The sequence below is a fragment of the Leuciscus leuciscus genome, assembly GCF_965113295.1.
Source record: "Leuciscus leuciscus genome assembly, chromosome: 2".
Classification (NCBI taxonomy): Eukaryota; Metazoa; Chordata; class Actinopteri; order Cypriniformes; family Leuciscidae; genus Leuciscus; species Leuciscus leuciscus.
In genome coordinates, this window is record NC_138726.1 from 25,505,576 (window position 1) to 25,524,098 (window position 18,523).

General features: G+C 37.2%; 1 protein-coding gene and 1 long non-coding RNA gene across 3 annotated transcripts; one reads left to right on the top strand and one right to left on the bottom strand.

The window, feature by feature from the left end:
* Window positions 1-10,596: 10,596 nt before the first annotated feature.
* Window positions 10,597-13,471, bottom strand: bmp15 (bone morphogenetic protein 15). The gene is made up of 2 exons (XM_082162227.1): window positions 13,033-13,471; window positions 10,597-12,167 (listed from the first exon to the last, which is right to left on the bottom strand). The coding sequence occupies exons 1-2, from the start codon at window positions 13,376-13,378 to the stop codon at window positions 11,359-11,361; spliced, it is 1,155 nt and encodes a 384-aa protein (XP_082018353.1). The 5' UTR covers window positions 13,379-13,471; the 3' UTR covers window positions 10,597-11,358.
* A 3,166-nt stretch (window positions 13,472-16,637) lies between these two features.
* On the top strand, window positions 16,638-18,132 carry LOC309492673. 2 transcript variants are annotated; one of them, XR_014203644.1, is made up of 3 exons: window positions 16,638-16,836; window positions 17,456-17,532; window positions 17,956-18,132. It is a non-coding gene; the product is annotated as an uncharacterized lncRNA (long non-coding RNA). The 2 variants fall into 2 exon arrangements; XR_014203645.1 differs by lacking the exon at window positions 16,638-16,836 and having other exon boundaries at window positions 16,843-17,532.
* The last annotated feature ends 391 nt before the right edge of the window (window positions 18,133-18,523 follow it).

The following is an 18,523-nucleotide window of genomic DNA, read 5'->3' on the forward strand; positions in this document are numbered from 1 at the left end:
TATGATTCTAAGGCTTCTCAATCAACATTTCCCATCCTGTTTCTTCAACGTTCCTTTGACATAGTTCTTCTGTCTCCCTTTTATCATATACACGTGCACAGGGACCTTGTGTTTTAATAAAGAATAAAAAATGGACAAAAAACAACGAGGGGAAAAAGACTGTGAACAAGTCGCAGCAAAGATGGCAGCGGGTCAGATATGAGTCGGCCTCTGATCCAGCTCATCACAAAGGTTCCACACTGACTCATGGTGTTTACTGGTTCTGATGCTTGTCATCTTGGGATTGTCAGTTCATATAAATAATACACAGAACTATTTCATAAGCTGGTGGCCTTGTTTTAAACATTTCTAGCATGCTCGCTGTGTTGGTCATAGTATTGTGATAGAGCTCAAGGTTAAGCTTATCTGCAAGTTTCTTTTTGTTCAGATCAACATTGCATTAAATCTATTCAGATTAAGTGTTTATTGAGGTCAAGCACAGCAATCTGCTCACAACACACTTTGAGGACTGGCCTTTCCTCTTTATGCTTGTGGTAGTTACAGTACCATTCAAAAGTTTGGGATCACTTTTTAAAGAAATTAATACTTTTATTGAGCAAGGACACATTGAATTGATCAAAAGTTACAGTAAATACATTATAATATTTCAAAAGTGTTCTATATGTTATTCAATTCATCAAAGAATCCTGCTAAAACAAGTTTCATGGTTTTCAGAACAATATTAAGCAGTGCGACGTTTCTTGAGCAGCAAATCAGTATGATTTCTGAAGGATCATGTGACATTGAAGACTGGAGTAATGATGCTGAAAACTTTTCCATCACAGGAATAAATTACATTTTTAAATATATTAAAATAGAAAGCAGTTATTTTAAATTGTAATCATATTTTACAATATTATTTTATACAATATAATTTTTTTCTGTATTTTTGATCAAATAAATGCTGCATTGGTGAGTATAAGACACTTCTTTCAAAAACATTAAAAAGTCTCACTGACCCAAACTTTGAACAGTAGTGTATATTTAATGGAAAGCTAAAAAGTTGAGAAAATTACTCTTTTTTTCTATTTACACAATCAGAGATGCTAAGGAATTTACTTGAATAGTCAAACTAAGGATACAAAGTGTGTGATTAGGGCCACTGAAAACATAAAAACGTTGCAGTATTTGAAATGTAAACCAAGCTTGATGAAAAATTGCCTTTAACTATTTAGCAGTGTTGGGTAATCAGCCTTAACTGAGGTGAACAGAAACACCAACCATGTGCTTCCAAAGTTCAGTGGGCTTTTCTGTGCAATTCTACCAGGAAATCTGTATCCAACACCATCTGCACAGACGTGACTCCTCTGAGGGTCACTGGTTGGTTGCAATCCAGTCTCACGGCAGTTCGTGTACAGTACACAAAATGTAATCTATTGATTCGTGTTCGTTCTATTTCAATAGGAAGTATATTTTGTGTCTGCACCACGTTTTTCTTTCTGCCAATTTGGAGCATTGTTTTTTTCTTATTTGTTATACATTTTTTTAAAGGGTGGTTGATTATGATTTCACTTTTCTAACTTTAATTAGTGTGTAATGTTGCTGTTTGAGCATAAACAACATCCTGTTACAATGCTCAAAGTTCAAAGCAAAGGAAGATATTTGCTTTTAAAGAAATAGTTTTTTAAGAAATACAACAAACAGCTGGTAGGGACTACACGACATTCCTCCCGGGTTAGTGACATCACCAACCCTAGAATTTACATAAACTCCGCCCCCGGGAACGCGATTTATAGATTGTCATGACAGAATATGCTAATCAATGACTAGAAGATAGTTAACTCCACATCAGCTATAAATTCATCAACTAACCATTCAGAAATGTCCTGTCGCATTCTACATGTTGTCATTTCTTCTTGAGTTTCTCCATAATTGTCTGACTCCGGTTTGAACATAAAAGGCTAAACGTTTTGGAAATTTTCAGTGCATGTCTGTGCATAGACATAAACTGGACACAGCGACCCCATAGGTTTCAACGGAGAGAAGTGTAGCAAATTAGAAGCCCTCACTTCCTGATGGCTGAGCGTACTGCGCAGACTCAAACTGAGCTTGACGACGTGGATGTGACGTGAGCAGCCTGTCTGACAGTTGTAAGTCTTCTAGTAGCTGTGCCAAGCGAAATCTGAATCATTCCCTTCTGAAACTTGCAGAGACGGAGAGCGTGAGTAGGAGCTGTCCATGAGCTAGGAGCAGGAGCAACTTTATGACTCTCTATAGGCTTCTCCCTTGACTTTATCGGATTTTATGCCTCCACGTCCCCCCGATTGACTGCGAGCTTCTCCTCCTGTCTCTACGGTACATTTACATTTACATTTACATTTAGTCATTTAGCAGACGCCTTTGTCCAAAGCGACTTACAAATTAGGACAAAATTCAGCGAGTCATCATAAAGAGGCAAAAGCAACAACAACGCAAGAAGTGCTCAAAATACGAAGTTCAGGTATTATTCAGAGTAGCATAAGCCTGATAAGTGATGTTTCAAAGGGAAAGTAAATTTTTTTTTTTTTATTATTATTATTTTTTTTTTATAAGGTTAAGTGCTCACGGAAGAGATTGGTTTTCAGCTGTCTTTTGAATGTTGTCAGGGATTCTGCATTCCGGATGAGGGTGGGGAGAGCGTTCCACCAGCATGGAACTGTGAATGAGAATGTTCTGGAAAGGTAATTTCCAGAGAGTCGCGTGATTATGATGCAATCGTTAGCCTACTTTTACAAAAACTGTTTCTACGGGGCCATAACGTAAGATACAACTTAATGGAGCCTTTTATACATTGTCATGTTTCTTTAGAAATAAACAATGGACAAAGGGAGTCTTTTAACGCCTCAGATGTAAAGTTATTCGCTGTCAAAGTGACGCCAAAATGAATGGGTGTCAATGGAATGCTAACAGCAGGTGAAGGCTTGTTAGCCAATGGCAGCACCCGGGGGTGGTACGGAATTCGAGCGCTGGATTGACCCCCTGTGTCTGTGTGAGGTAAAAGGACACAACCTCTTGAAGCTCCGCCCTCTGTGCCGGGAGCAGCAGCTCATTTCCATTTAAAGGGGCACACACAAAAACGGTGTGTTTTTGCTCACCCTCAAAAAGTGACAATTTTACCATGCTATATAAAAATATCTGTGGGGTATTTTGAGCTAAAACTTCACATACACACTCTGGGGACATCAAATACTTATTTTACACCCCTTAATTTTACATTATACCACCCCTTTAAACTTTAAATGCTACATTACTCACCATTTAATCAGACATTTTTTTGTCCTTGTTTTTATTGCTTTATATTCTGTAGGCTTCTCACCATTGTAAACCATCGTCTGTGGTTCCTTCCAGTCAAAATATAGTAAATATATTCATTTAACGAGACTGCAGAGTTGTGCTACGGCTATCGCTTCTAAATGTTGCTGTTTATTTTTTGAGAAATACCGTTTTCTTTTTCCATCGGTTTGGTGTGTCATCTAACGGTAATCTACAGTAGCTACCCATAAGACTTATTGACCATCAGTTTAAATTGTTTATCCTTTGATTGTGAGAACAGGGGATTTGTTTTGAATATCAATTCAATTTAAATAAAAAAAATACATTTAATTTAATTAATTAGTTGATGCAAGCATTACACATGACAATTTACATTTGTTTACATTTTACATTTTAGGGCAACGAATTAAAGCCCGACCAATGGTTTCCTCGTCATCAGCACACACACACAAAAAAAACTCTGGTGAAATTAGGCTTGCTAAATGGTTAGCTAATTATCTAGACGATGTCATTTTCTCTCGAACGTCATTGTACTGTGTCAGTAATAACAATATCACTGGGCCTAACGTTACTGCACATAAATCTTTAAAAGCATAATTTTTCTATTCATTTATCTTATGAACACGAATCAATAGATTAAAAAGATTATTATCAATAGATTATTCACGAACACGAATCGATAGATTAAATTTCGTGACTATGTCACTCACAAACTGCCGTGAGACTGGGTTCTGTTTCTTATGAACACTTTATTTTGATGGTCCCTTAAACACATTCTGTTGACTATAAGTATGTTTGCACCTACATGTCTACTAACTCTCATTAAAGTGTTAATAGAGTATTAGTAGACTGGTAGGGTTAGGGTTAGAATAAGTTGACATGTAGTTGCAAAGTTACTTATAGTCAGTAGAATACCTGTTGGGGGAGCATTACAATAAAGAACAGATATTAAGCAGACAGTCTACTAATACTGTAATGAGAGTTAGTTGACATATAATTGCAAAGTTATTTATAGTCAACAGAATGTTCTAAAGGGACCATCAAAATAAGTGTTATCAAAAAATACTTTTGCATAGATTTAGAAGTTTTAAATGCAAGTGAAATCACTTTAAATTCCACCAGTAGCCTTAAGAAAACTTTTAGGAGTTAAACTTCAGGAGAAGAACTGTATATATCCTTTCCCTTAACAATAATCTCTCTTTTCTGAATCAAATGATGACAATTCATCAGGGTGTTCCCTCAGTGCTTTAGGGTCAAGAACCCTGTCCCCATTTGATTTGTTTGTCAGTTTTGGCACTTGGTCAAAAGATGTTAGACCAAGTACACCATCCAACCGGGAACTGAAACAATTATCAGTTGCCAATGAGGAGAAAAGGGCCTCAGCAGATTCATCCAGTTTTATTCCATCCAGTGTACCTGCACTTCGCAAAACATCTCTGTGTAATAAAGGAGCCTTAATTGTGACTCATGTAGTTCAGTTCAAACTTCTGTTCCTCAGTGACAAAATGAGTTGATATAATTGGGGGTGAGATGCTTTGTTGATGTTCTTCCTAATTGATAATTGCCTGTTTTTATAGGCAAGCTGGACCTTTGACTTTTCTGATTAACCTGACCAAGAGCTGTCCACTTCTCCCAAAAAAAATTGTCTGATCGACATGTCAAGTAACCTACAGTTTGTTGCTTTTGCATGATTTTTAGGACTGGATGAATCTTAAACTTGACATAACTCAACATAAAGGATGTCATGGGTGGTTGCAGGAAGGCAGTAGTCTGGCTATCACCAGACCAAGCTAAATCTTTTAAGATTGAACATTGGTCTGGGGAGTCTGCTATGTATTTTCTACTGCACAAGAGGCGTGATCAATGGGCATAGTTCAAATGACTCTGTACACAATTGGATAGTCCTTCAACCAATCAGACCAACGATCTGGGTAAAGTACTTTGCAGAGCAACGCGAAAACTCCAGGCAGGAAATGTGTAAACAAACGTGTTGATCAGCGGTTTGCAGAAGCAGCAATGGAATCGAACGATTTTTGCAGGTTTTTTTTTTTTTTTTAAAAGAACGTTTTTACTCTCGAGCGATTTGTTTTCTAAAAAGAAGCCATTGAGCATCGTCGAGAGGTTAAAAGGAATTGGACAGAGCCGTAATGGCTCTGGAATTGGATTGGATTAAACCCACCAATAGCGCGCCAGATGGATAAGCCAGTTCGTGATTGGTTCCTGCAAATTTGTAAAGGAAGCAGCAGAGATAAATGTACAGGTTTCCAGCCTGAGCTGCAGGGCGAAATCAAATCGCCGGCATATCAGGCTGTGTTTACCCAGTCTAGGAAGGCAGATGAAGATGAAGATGAAGATTAAGTTCCAACACGTAATTTAATGAAGATAACACGAAGGATAAACAGAGAGGCAGGGCAACACGCGCTAAAATCAGACCGAACAATGACAGACAGTGAAGGGAGAACTTAAATAGTAATTAAAACAAGATGATTTATGACGTGCACCTGAACAGAATGAACTAATAACGAGGAGCGGGAAAACTGAACAAAGGAACACATGATGAAAATAAAAAAACAAACTAAAAGTTCATCATAATGAAACTAAACTGAACATAATGGTGACAGAACGCCCCCTCCCAGCAGGCACAACCTCGATGTGACGCCGAGGGGAATGAGGAACCCGGTGCAGCCGTAGACACTGGGAGTAGTGGACAGCCCACAAGTACGTTGCGGAAGTGGTGTGACGACTGGGAGGAGCCAAGACGGAGCCGACAGGTCGACAGGCCGAGATGGAGCAAAGAGATCCGAGGCCAGAGTCGAAGCTGCAGAATCCTATCGCACTGATGCTGCCGGTGGTAACACGACCTGCGGCATGACGTCATAGCAGGGCTTCCGCGGAGATAGAGCAGGGCGGTTGACATAGAATAGTTCATAGTTTATACAGTCAATGGTACTTTTCCAAAAAAGCAATGATGAAGGTACCGGGTTGGATTGGGTGGGAGTCGATAATTCCTCATTGAAGTCAATCAGCCAGTCCTCATCATCCGTAGTCATGACTCCCTCGTCCGCTGATGTCATTCACACCCCGGTCATAATCACGATGGAGCTCCATTTCCGGGGCGAGGGTCAGCTCGAGGAGATCTTTGCGCTAAAGGAGAAAGATTCTGAGAAAATAGCATTTTTGGCCTGCTTATATAGACGGGTAGGCCCACCCATTTTGGCGGGCTGAAGCGCCAGAGGTTTGTGCAGTTGCACATAAGCGATTAAATCAGGCTTCGGCATTTTTAGAGGAAAGGAGTTTCCCCATAGCATCAGCTAAAGACTGAAGCAATGCAAATGAACCGTATCAATAAGGGAAGCTACCACTGTGCATCTTCCTTTATTTCATTGGAGACCTTTAGACAGAGCTGCTAATTGTTCCTCTGATATCTTGATTGTTTTCTGTGGTTGTGATTAGTTCTACCATTGGGCCTTAGTTCAATTAGGACATTTAAGTAGCTTTTATAAGTGTGCCTTAGAAAGAAAAAAAACATTACTAATGTGAATATTGATACTGTGCAAGACAATGACACTGGCATATCTTAAAATATAGCAACAGTTTAGACAGCTCAAACATGCATTTTAGTTTGTGACTAATCGGCCAAATGTTTGCTAGGGTACATGCTTTAGTTTAAATAGTTTTATTACTTGTACTGTTGGGCTTGCTATGTTTGTTATATGAATTACCACCTTGTTGCACTTGTCGAGTCTATCTAAACAATTAAAAGTTAAAAGTCTAAATAGTTTTGTCTAGGAGCTGTAAATAACTCAAGAACCACAGGGATTAATTTGCCCATCAAACTGCAGAATAAAAATCACTAAATATAGAGTATATTTTCCCAATATGTTGTCAAATAAAAATGTTAGATATATGTATTTGATGTATGGTTCAGCTGGAATACCTGTTGAATGTTAATTGTTGTCTAAAGATGCCATTATATCACTGTAAAAGCCATTAGTCTTTAGGTTGATTATGAGTACTGGAAATGTACTCATACATCATCAACAATATATATATATATATATATATATATATATATTATTTGTTACTGAGACATGGCTTAATGCTGGTGAAATGACTTCTCTCTCTGAACTTTATCCTCCTGGTTGCAGTTTTTTTAGTACCCCTAGGTCTGTTGGCCTTGGCGGGGGTCTTGCAGTTGTTTTTAAAGACAAGTTTAAGTGTAGACTTTTACCTTCTGAGTCCTATTGCATTTTTGAATCTCAGTTAATTACGCTGAATTCTTTTAAATCTGTGTTATGTGTTTTGATTTATAGACGCCCAAACTTTCATGGGGATTTTATACAGGAGTTTTCTGAATTTTTATCTGGAATTGTCCCCTCTTTTGACAATATTTTAATTTTGGGGGATTTCAATATACAGTACATGTGTGCTGCTGCCCTTCAAAGCCCCTGGTCAAAGATTTTTTTTTATTTGTTAGAGTCATTTGATTTTCTACAATGTGTTTCTATGTGTTACTCATGACCCCTTTGACATGAGTAATTTTTGTCCCATTTCGAAATTGCCTTTTATATCTAAGATACTGCATGGAAAAAAATTGTGAATGCACAGCTTAAGGACTTTTTAATGAAGAATAACATTTTCGATAGATTCCAGTCAGGTTTTAGAGCTGGCCATAGTACAGAGTCTGCTCTTTTGAGGGTCTCTAATGACATCCTACGAGGTGTTGATTCTGGAAACCGTGTTGTTCTATTTTTGTTAGATCTTACAGCAGCATTTGATACAGTTGATCATAATATTCTTATTGATCGACTTAGGGATCAGGTTGGTATTCCGGCCGTAGCCCTGAAATGGTTCTCTTCCTATTTGAAGGATAGGACTTTTTCAGTCAGTTTAGGGCATTATTCTTCTACTGTTGCTCCTCTTGTGTGTGGGGTTCCACAGGGCTCTATACAGGGACCAATTATATTTTCCCTTTATATGCTCCCTCTAGGTTCTATTTTTTTTAAATTTGGGATTCAGTATCATCTGCAGATGATTTTCAAATGTATTTACCACTGAAACATGGGCATAAATGTGCCATTCAGTCTCTCCATGCATGTTTGACCGAGGTTAAGTGCTGGCTGGCGAATAACTTTCTCCAATTAAATGAGGATAAGGCAGAGATGATTTTATTTGGAAATAAGGGGTGTGTGGAGGATGACTGCCTGGGGTTGTTTCCTGGGAAAAAACTGTCTAGCGGGAGAATCCTTTGTGTCATTTTTGACTCTGAGCTTAAATTTGACCGGCAAATCAATGCTGTTGTTAAGAATAGTTTTTTCCATCTTAGATCAAAATATCTAAATTGAAATCTATCCTCTCTTTTGAAGATATGGAGAAGGTTGTTCATGCCTTTGTGTCATCCCGTTTGGATTATTGTAATGTGTCGTATCTGGGTGTGAGTCAGGCTTCTCTCTCCCGTTTGCAGCTTGTTCAGATCTCAGCTGGCAGACTTTTAACGGGTACTAAGAAGAGAGAGCATATTACTCCTGTGTTAATTAAACTACCCATCATTATTGTGAATTATGTATCGTTACCCATACGATACAGAATTCAATACAAAGCGTTGTTGTATGTTTTTAAGTCTCTGCATGGCCTAGCACCTGAGTATGTTACTGATTTAATCAGTCGCTGACACGCTGTCAATCCAGTAGATCTCTGCGATCAAATGATCAATTGCGCCTCATGGTTCCGCGATCCCATTTAAAATATAAAGGTGATCTGGCATTCTCTGTTGCAGCTCCTAGGCTCTGGAATGACCTTCCTCTGTCTGTAAAATCTTCTCCTTCTTTGGGTGTTTTTCAGAGTTCGCTTAAAACGTATTTGTTTTCTTTAGCATTTGAATATGCTTTGTAAGCTGTGTCATATGTTTGCATTGTTTTTATTTTTCTCTTTTATATTTTCTGTACAGCACTTTGGTTCCACTTGTGGTGTTGAAAGTGCTCTATAAATAAAGTTGAGTTGAGTTGAGTACTGGAAATGGAAGTGTAATCAACCAAGTGTGGATGCTACAACAACAATAATGGGTCAGATATTGATTAAAAAAATGTGTTTTTATAAAAAAGACTACAAACAGATTTTGGTGCTTCTGGTTTAACAATTTACTCAATGCATCACATTTTATTTTTTTTCTCCATTTTGGTTCAAAAGTTTGTATCAGTAAAACTGTTTTGAAAGAAATTTTTATTCATTAGAAAATTTGATTTCTATTAATGTACATTTTCTATTAAATGTATAATTTCAAGTAAATGCAGTTCTCTTGAACTTTCCTTTAATCATAAAATATTGAGGGGGGAAAGTGTTGTTTCTACAAATATTTTAAGCAGCACAACACAATACAATTGTTTCTTGAGCAACAAATCAGCAAATTATATTGATTTCAGAAGGATCATGTGACACTGAAGACTGGAGTAATGTCTGCTGAAAATTCAGCTTTGCATCACATGAATACATTACATTTTAAAATATATTAAAATAGAAAACAAAATTTCAAATTGCAGCCTTTGAGCATAAGAGACTTTTTTCAAAAAAATTAAAACAAATCATCTTACCGACCCCAAACCTTCAAACAGTACTCTATTGCCTGGTTTCACAGACTAAAATGCATGTTTGAGCGGTTGCAACTTGCACTGACATATCTTAAAATATGTCAGTGCCATTTTTGTCTCAAGTAGACACCACAAATTTTTTCCCCCCTAAGGCATGTTTATAAAAGCTACTTAAATGTCTTAATTTAACTAAGGCCAACCTCTGACTTAATCAAAGCCCTGTCTGTGAAACCAGGCCTATATCTTCTCTCCACAGCAAATAAAACATGCATATCTGCTATGCCCAAAATGCTAAATAAAGCAATTTTTTGTTATATGCTACATTCTAATACATTTAGTTTTTTTTTTTCTGGTACACAATCTTACAGACTATACATTTCCCTGTTAGTTGGAAGATACCATATTCTGAGCATTCTATACATTATGTAAATACTAACACAAGGATTTTCAAAACATTCAAGTATTCTTCCATATCTTGTCCTGATATTGCATGGAGGCTGAACACTTGCTTAAGGTTTTAAATGAACTTTCACCCAAATTTTACACGAGACAAGCTCTATAACATCAAAGAAGCCAGTTCAGACCAGCATTCCTGCCATCTCCATTTACTAGAGCTGAGAGAAACAGCTGGGAGAGAGCGACTCCTATTGACCAAATCTAAGAAAAATACCAAACAAAAGAGAATCAAATGACCACACAAGAAGCATATTTATACGTTTGCTTTCTTTTTTTTTTTCTTTTACAAAATAATTACTTTATTTCAACATCTTTCAATATAACATTAAAACATTCATTTAGATACATGGACATTTCTCCTCTAAGAAATACATCTATGAAACTCATTTACACTTACTCAGTCTTCACCGAGATTGTGCAAAATTAGCCTCTGCTTATTTTCTCCACTTGCTTTCGAAGTTCATGCTCTTTGTCAAAGATGGGCAAAACCTGTGCTTTCAGAAAGAGGATACAAATGCAGCAGACAATAGAAACAGCAACAACTCTATGGCCTAAGTCACCAGACAGGGCTCTTTCATGCTTTTTTTCTCCTCCATTTTCCTTTTTTCAGTACAGTGTCTTCAATAAAGTGCCAAAATTCTCCTATTTCATTTCCCCTCCATAAATACACTACAAAAGATGTCACATTAATACATACCAGACAGAAACAAAGAAAATAAGAGTAAGCAGAAAAGAAATATTACATGATAGTCACTCATTCACCAATCAGAATTCAGTTATTTATACCTAGATCCCTAAAAAGTCTGTCCTGTGAGAGGTGAGACTGAATTGATTACTCTCCACAATTCAAGTCTAACACAAACCTCGCTGTGTGGATGTTCTTAGTAATGCACAAGCAATGGCAACAGGCAAATCAAACCCAATATAACCATTCCTTTCGGCTGAGTTCTTCAATTGTGCTAGTTCAAATTCACATTGTCCTTTAGCACCATTCAATTATTTTCTTGATCTGACCCCAAGCCCAAAGTCACCTGCAGGTGCAGGAGTCTGCAATCATATCTTCATATTCTTTATAAACTATGTTTCCATCCTTCTCCATCATCAACACGCTGATAGGTTTGTATTTATAAGGAACGCAAGAGGGCATTGGGATATCTGACACACCAAGCTCGCTGATCAAAGTCTGCATGATTGCGTGGTTGGGCGAATTGTAGCCGTAATGCAGGATACGAGGGCAGTCTCCCATACAGTAATGAGGGTTGTACTTGTGGGGTGCAATTATCCAATGGTCCCATCCCAAATCTTTGAAGGTCACGTGGTAGGAGTGCAGCTTGCACTGGTTTTTGGCCACGCTGTTCGACCCTTGCTTGTAGTTGGGGATGTCAGAGACGATGCTCCCAAGCTCCTGAGACCGGCGGGTCCTGGGGCGGGAAAGGGGCGTGAAGTACTTCCCCCATTCCACAGGTTGCTTGTTCTCCTCCAAGAAGAGCAGTAAAACAGGAGCTCGAAGATGGTGTTGAGGTGGGAAGCATTTTCGATGTGTAATGGACCTGGCATTCTTTGGTTGAGTGCATCGATAATGAGCTAAGAGGGATACCTGGCCATCTTTTGACTCAGACACATGGTTTGTGACATCCGATTCGGTCCACAGGCTTCGAGGACGCATAGCGACATAGTCACCTTCAGGAAGATCTTGAAGAGACGTGACCCTTGCCTCACAAATAAAAGGATGACGGGATGACACAGGAGACCTCAGGTGCATAAAAGACGCCTTCACCAGTTTGTCCAACAAGAGGTTTTTCAGTTCATATTTCACTGTGTAGTTATACTGAAGGTCTAGTCCAGTAGGATTTACAGATAGGAGAGAGAACATGAAAATAAATAATCAGACAGTGGGCCTAGATTTCAAAAATAAACATCTAATAGTTATTATAATACTTTAAGGGCTAATGTGCACAACACACTCTTAAAAATAAAGGTTCCAGCAGAGTTTTTTGTTTCCCCACAAAAATGCCATATAAGAACAATTTGGTGAACAGTTCTTAAAATAATAATTGTTTCTTACACTCTTAAAATTAAAGTTTCCAAAGCAATGCCATAAAAGAACCATTTTTGGTTAATCAAAGAACCTTTCTGAGAACCTTTTTTTTTTCTTACCAAGAACACTTTCAAAACCTAAAGAACCCTTTTCCACAATAAATAACCTATTGTGGAATGGAAAGGTTCCATAAATGTTTATTGAAGATCTTCATAGAACATTAGATGGCAATAAAGAACTTTTTAAAGTGATAGTTCACCAAAAAATTTAAACTTTGCCATAATTTAGGCCTACTCACCATTTTCTACAATGGAAATCAATGGATGTCGTCAACATTTTTTAAAATATCTTCTTTTGTGTTCAACAGAAGATAGAAACTCATATAGGTTTGGAACAACTTGAGAGTGGGAAAGTAATGACAACATTTTCATTTTTTGGTGAACTATCCCTTTAAGAGTGTAGTGTGAATGTTTCAATCTAAAAAAATAAAATAAAAATAAACCTTTTCACTATAAAGAACCTTGCAATGGAAGGTTCCATTGATGGTAAATGTTCTTCATTGAACAATAGATTGCAATTTAATTTTTAAGGGTGCAAATAAGGACAAAGGCATGTCTAGATGTACTTAATGGACGTGTGTGAGATAAGATAAGAGTGCTTTACCATTTGAGGTTGGGAGAAAGTGCTTTTCAGTGGTGGACGCTTTGAGCAGCCTTATAGTGTTGGACCCAAATAACTTGAGCTGCTTTGGTCGTCCATCTGCATCCGCCGCTATCCTATATAGACTTAACATCAGACGCATACCTTCATCTTCAGTTTGGCTTTCTAGGAGAGGTTTAAAATGAGTGTTCCTCTGTTTTGGGTGTCGATTTCGACGAACTTCTCTGCTGGCGACGCCAAAATGTGACGGATAAGACATGTTTCCGGCCACGCGCGTAAATATGTGCAGCACAAACAAACACGACAGTACGCAGAATCTCAGACAGTTGTGACAGCTGGTAGCCTTCATGTTCAGCCCCTCGTACAGACGAGTGCCACCTGGAAAAGGCTACCATCGTCTAAGACAATCAGCGGGCGGAATTCAACTAAACATCACCTGACGATGACAAACTTGTTGGTACACCTCTAATCGTGTGACGTCATGCTCAATCACCTATCAAACTTCAAGTTGCGTGTCATTTACACAAAAGGTGTTTACTAAATTTCAATCCTGTTGTTGAAGAAATGAAATCAATGGCTTATGAGAGATCTACTTGACTTCATATGGAAAAAACATGAATTATGATTTCATATGAAAAAGGTGGCCTGCATTTTTTTTTTTTTTTTTTAAACGTTAAATAATACATTTAAAGTAAATTGGCTTAGTCAGGTTGTTTGAAATCCTTAGGCTACTCCATTTGGAACTTTATCCCTTCCCATATGCTTGCTAACGTTGGTAATATACATTTTCTTCTTAATTTTAATTATAACATTGACAAAATGCCAGTCAAATGATCAGAATTTCATTGCCAGGCCTTTTTATCATGGTCCTTGATTTTCAAGCACAACTTTTCAGTGCATTACTGTAAAAACCAAGCTAATCAGTACACTACTGTAATTATTTTTATTTGTAGGCTACTAAATATAAATTAGATTTCATAATTTTGATTTATAATAAATTTTATTTTTTTCCTACATAAGTACTACTGACATACAAATCAATTAGACAAAATTATTTAAAAAATCACAAAATAAACAGTCTGCCAATGCTGGAAATTATGTGTTAAATTTTTACACATTAATGGGTGAGTTTAAAGACAACGTTTTTTGTGTTAATTTTAATTCATTCATTGTGTTAATGATTTTAACAAAGTAAATATGTTAGAGGTTAGCACAAAGATGTGTAAATGTGTTAAATTAACACATGTGCTGTCCTTCACTGCACACATTGTTAAAAAAACATACATAAAATCCTAAACAAAACGTTAGCATTTGACAAAATGAATGCAGAGTCATTGGTTGTTTATCTTATACAATTATTTTAATGAAATATCATCCATTACATTCATAAAACGGCAGAATATAAATAAATTTTTAAGCAGTCAAAAAGGAAATGTCCAACACAGGACAAAACACAGTTCTTTTCACAATACATGACACATAACCTTCAAAATAATTTCACTTATTTACAAAAATGTGTTGGATTCATGTACACTGGTGGCCAAAAGAAGTATTTCATGTTTTTGAAAAAAGTCTCTTTGATGCTCAATAAACATTTTTTATTATTATCAATGTCTGACTGTCTACTCCTCCATCTTTTCCGCATAGGAGTAAAAGTCATCATCAAAATAATCTTTAAAAAGCCAACACATTGTTTTTGTCCACCTTTGCGAATAAATTAACTTTTCCAAAGATTTACATTTGTGAACATGGAATTTTGCCTTTAAAAAAATAAAATATATTATATAAACCTAGCCTGTCAATATAATTCTCCAAAATCTAAATAAAGATATTACAAATTTTAAGAGTTTTAACTGCTTTTTGCTTCATAGAAAATCGAATTGAGTCATTATAAAGCTCCATTTCTTTCTTAAATTATATAAAACAGGGGATTTTACCGGAAAATTTACATTTCTATAATTCTCCAAAAAAACTAATTATAGATGTTTCCAAAACAACACAAATTAGCCATAATGGTCTTACAAATGGGCAGTGCCAAAATAAATGAACCGTAGTTTCAGTGCAACTGTCACAAAAAGTGCAATTAAAATCAATATCGCTTTTAAATTTCACAAAGTAATGTTCAACTTGGTACATTTTATGTAGAATTTTTAACAAATAACTTTGTTTGTAATTAAATATTGATTAGGTGTAAGCCAAACCTTTTTCCACAAAATATTCTCTGTCAGTTGAGTAAATATAAGGCAAAGACACATTGTTTCTTTGAAATAACGCTCTTATGGATCTGTTTTGTGAGTTAGGGGAAAAACAAATATACACTGTTAGACTTTTCTATCATTTCTACAGTTATTTACTTTAAATCACCCAGTATTATACTTATATTATAGTATATTAGTATTGTACTAAAAGCAACCGCATATCAACCAACTGCTCAAAGCGTTCTGACAACCATATGCATGAAAACCAGAAAAAAGAGTCCAGTAACCACATAAAACAGGTTAACAACCGTGCAGAAACCTTAGCAAACGCATGTCAACACACAACAAACCACCTAAAACATCCTGGCGACAACCAAGAAGCAAAGTGCGAAAACACTCAGAACAACCTACCGCATATCAATGCACTGACAACCACAGAAAACATCCTAACAACCACACAACAATGTGCAGAACACTGTACAAAATAAAACTTACTCCACAAACTGGGAACTTACTCTATATACAGTATTTACATTCGTAGGTCCCACTATGTGATACTCCCGGCTCCATGCACTCTAAAAACTCCTGGGTTATTTCTTCAACCCATTTTCTGGGTTATTTGTGTTGGGTTAATATGCATACCTGTCAAGTATCCCGTTTTGGCCGGGAAAGTCCCGTATTTTACCCTTCTTTCCCGCCGTCCTCCCGTATTAGTATTTTCCCGTAAATCTCCCGTATTTTAACCTGCGTTATTAAAAAATAATAATACCCCGCCGGGCCGGGCGGAGTAAAAAATAAATAAATAATACATTCCCAATCTGAGCTCTGTCACTACCCTCGCAATAACTGCCACCTGCAGTAGCCTACATGACTACAGGTGGCAGTTGTCGCGAGGTTAGTGTGTGAGGTCAGATGATGAGTGACAACGCGAAAAAAAACAACAAAAAACAGAGACGGATGATGGCTACGACAGAGACGGAAGGCACTCCTGCCAAAAAACCAAAGCCCTCATGTAAATACCAAGAATGCAAAGTCTGCAACAAATTTGTAAAATAACTCACTAAAAGAGTACAGAAAAGTTATGTGAAATGAACAATGTGCTCTGTTTAGTGTCCAAGTTTAGTGTTTTGTTCTCTCATATTTAAAATATATATAAAAAAAGAAAAACTGTAAAAGACAAGCAATGTTAAATGAACAGAAAATATGCAAATAAGCCTTTAAATAAATGCTCTTCATATATACCCCTTTGTGTTTTCATATAGGGTGGGGTGGTGGGACTGCTCGCGGTGGGCGCAGGAAAATTTCCCTTATTTTCAAATCCCAAACTTGACAGGTATGAATATGATGGGTTATTTTTTCAGAGAGTAACCATTTTCTGGGTTATAGGGCTAATATTTTGACCCAATGTATGGGTTGTTTGGGTTTCTGGGTTATTTTTCAAAGAGTAACCCATGTTCTGGGTTATAGGGTTGGCTTTCTCTCTCTCTCTCTCTCTCTCTCTCGCAGTTGTTCTGGAATTTTCTCACAACAGTCGTTTGAAATAACCGTCGCTTCGCGCTCGATCCGTTTTGGCCTGTGCTTCATCGGTGCAACTTCATCTATATTCAAGGTAAGAGAGTATTTTCAGTGTTTATGTAATGTTAACTTTTCTGTGTCCATGTCCCTGTTGCTAGTTTAGCACCATTTGCAAAAAAAAAAATCAAAAAAATACGTTGCTACGTTGAGACTAGCGTTAGCCGTGGTAATTCTGTGGTTGGCATGTAGCCGCGGCTATCACGACAACATCTAGTAGGTCTAGGACAACTCGCGGTAACGTTATCGCACACCGGACGCGATTTTGAACACGGTCCTGAGCCGTTGCTGGGTGCCGCGGACAGACCGCCGGTGTGTGTGTGTGTGTGTGTGTGTGTCCGTTACACTCATAGAGAATAATGTGTTCGAATTTTAAAGACGCGGCGCTGCGCTTCGCGTCCGGTGTGCGAGCCCCTTGAGAGAGTGCACGTCCGGTGAGCGATACCTCGAGTTGTCCTAGACGCGACGCGGCGCTTCTCGTCCGGTGTGCGAGCCCCATAGCCGCGGCTAGGCAACACAATAGTTGAGTTATGTTTACCAGCTGTGCCGTGCTTATCATATTATACAGTGCTCTACTGGCTGAAGTAGTGAGAGTTAAAGAAGCGGGTCAAGTCTTCAAATTGTTGCTAACCTCTATATTGCTATGTTTTCTCCAGGTCATTTTGAATGGACAGTTGTGTCGCTGATAAGCTAACTGAGTGGCAGCTGTCTGAGCTGACAGAGAATTTTAGAGGTGAGCATTTTACTCTTATTGCCCTTATATCATCTCTCTATACCTAATTTTTTTTTTTTTAAATAAGACTTAAATGTGTCAGTGCAAGATTTTGTGAAAGTCACAACTTCTTCGACAGTGGGGTATGTACAACCCTAAAATATTATTGTGCCTTGTCTTTAAGCTGTTATGCATAAGAATGGGCTGTCATTACACTTTTTAATGAAAGAAAATATGTCATTCACACAAAATGGGTAATGTTAATGCTGCAAAAGAACCACATTAGTTAACTAGCAATTTGGGCCATGTAAAAAAAAAAAAGCCACTGCATTACCTTAAAAGTGATTATTTGTTAGCTTGATAATGAAAGAGTGTCTGGTGAGTGGTTCACAATTGTCTCGACTTATTAACAATACTCATGTTGTCTTGTTTTCTGTCTTTCAGATAGATGAGGAGGCATTTCTTCTCTTTGATGAGGACACTATCAAAAATCTTGTCCCCAAAGTTGGCCCCAGGCTTAAATTCCTGAGGCTCTTCTGAGAATTGCTTTTTATTTTTCTATTTTTTATTTCTAATATTGTTATTACAGTGTGACCTAAAATAAATATGAAAATAAACATGTCCAAGTGTGTGTTTTTTCTTATAGATTTTTATTTAATGCAATAAAAATGTAAAAGTGCTTGAAGTGTGTAATATAATGTAAAACAAAGTTTTATTTTCTGAAATAAGGCATACTGGGATAGTGACCCAAGTTAGGTTATTTTTGACCCAACTCCTGGGTTAAAAAATGATCAACTAATTTTTGGGTTATTTCTACCCAGATGTTGGGTTTTTTAAACCCAACATTTGGGTCAGGTATTTAACCCATAATTTGGGTCAAAAAGCATAACCCAATTTTCTGAGTTGAAATAACCCATAAATTAGTTGGTCCCTTTTTTAACCCAGGAGTTGGGTCAAAAATAACCCATTATGGGTTATTTTTGACCCAGGAGTTTTTAGAGTGTGTGACACT

Bases quoted from the DNA above. Each gene is read 5' to 3' on its own strand.
- bmp15 (XM_082162227.1), bottom strand. From the start codon at position 13,378: ATGAAGGCTACCAGCTGTCACAACTGTCTGAGATTCTGCGTACTGTCG. The intron at 12,168-13,032 runs GTAAAGCACTCT...CTACTGGACTAG, and splicing joins CTTTCTCCCAACCTCAAATG to ACCTTCAGTATAACTACACA.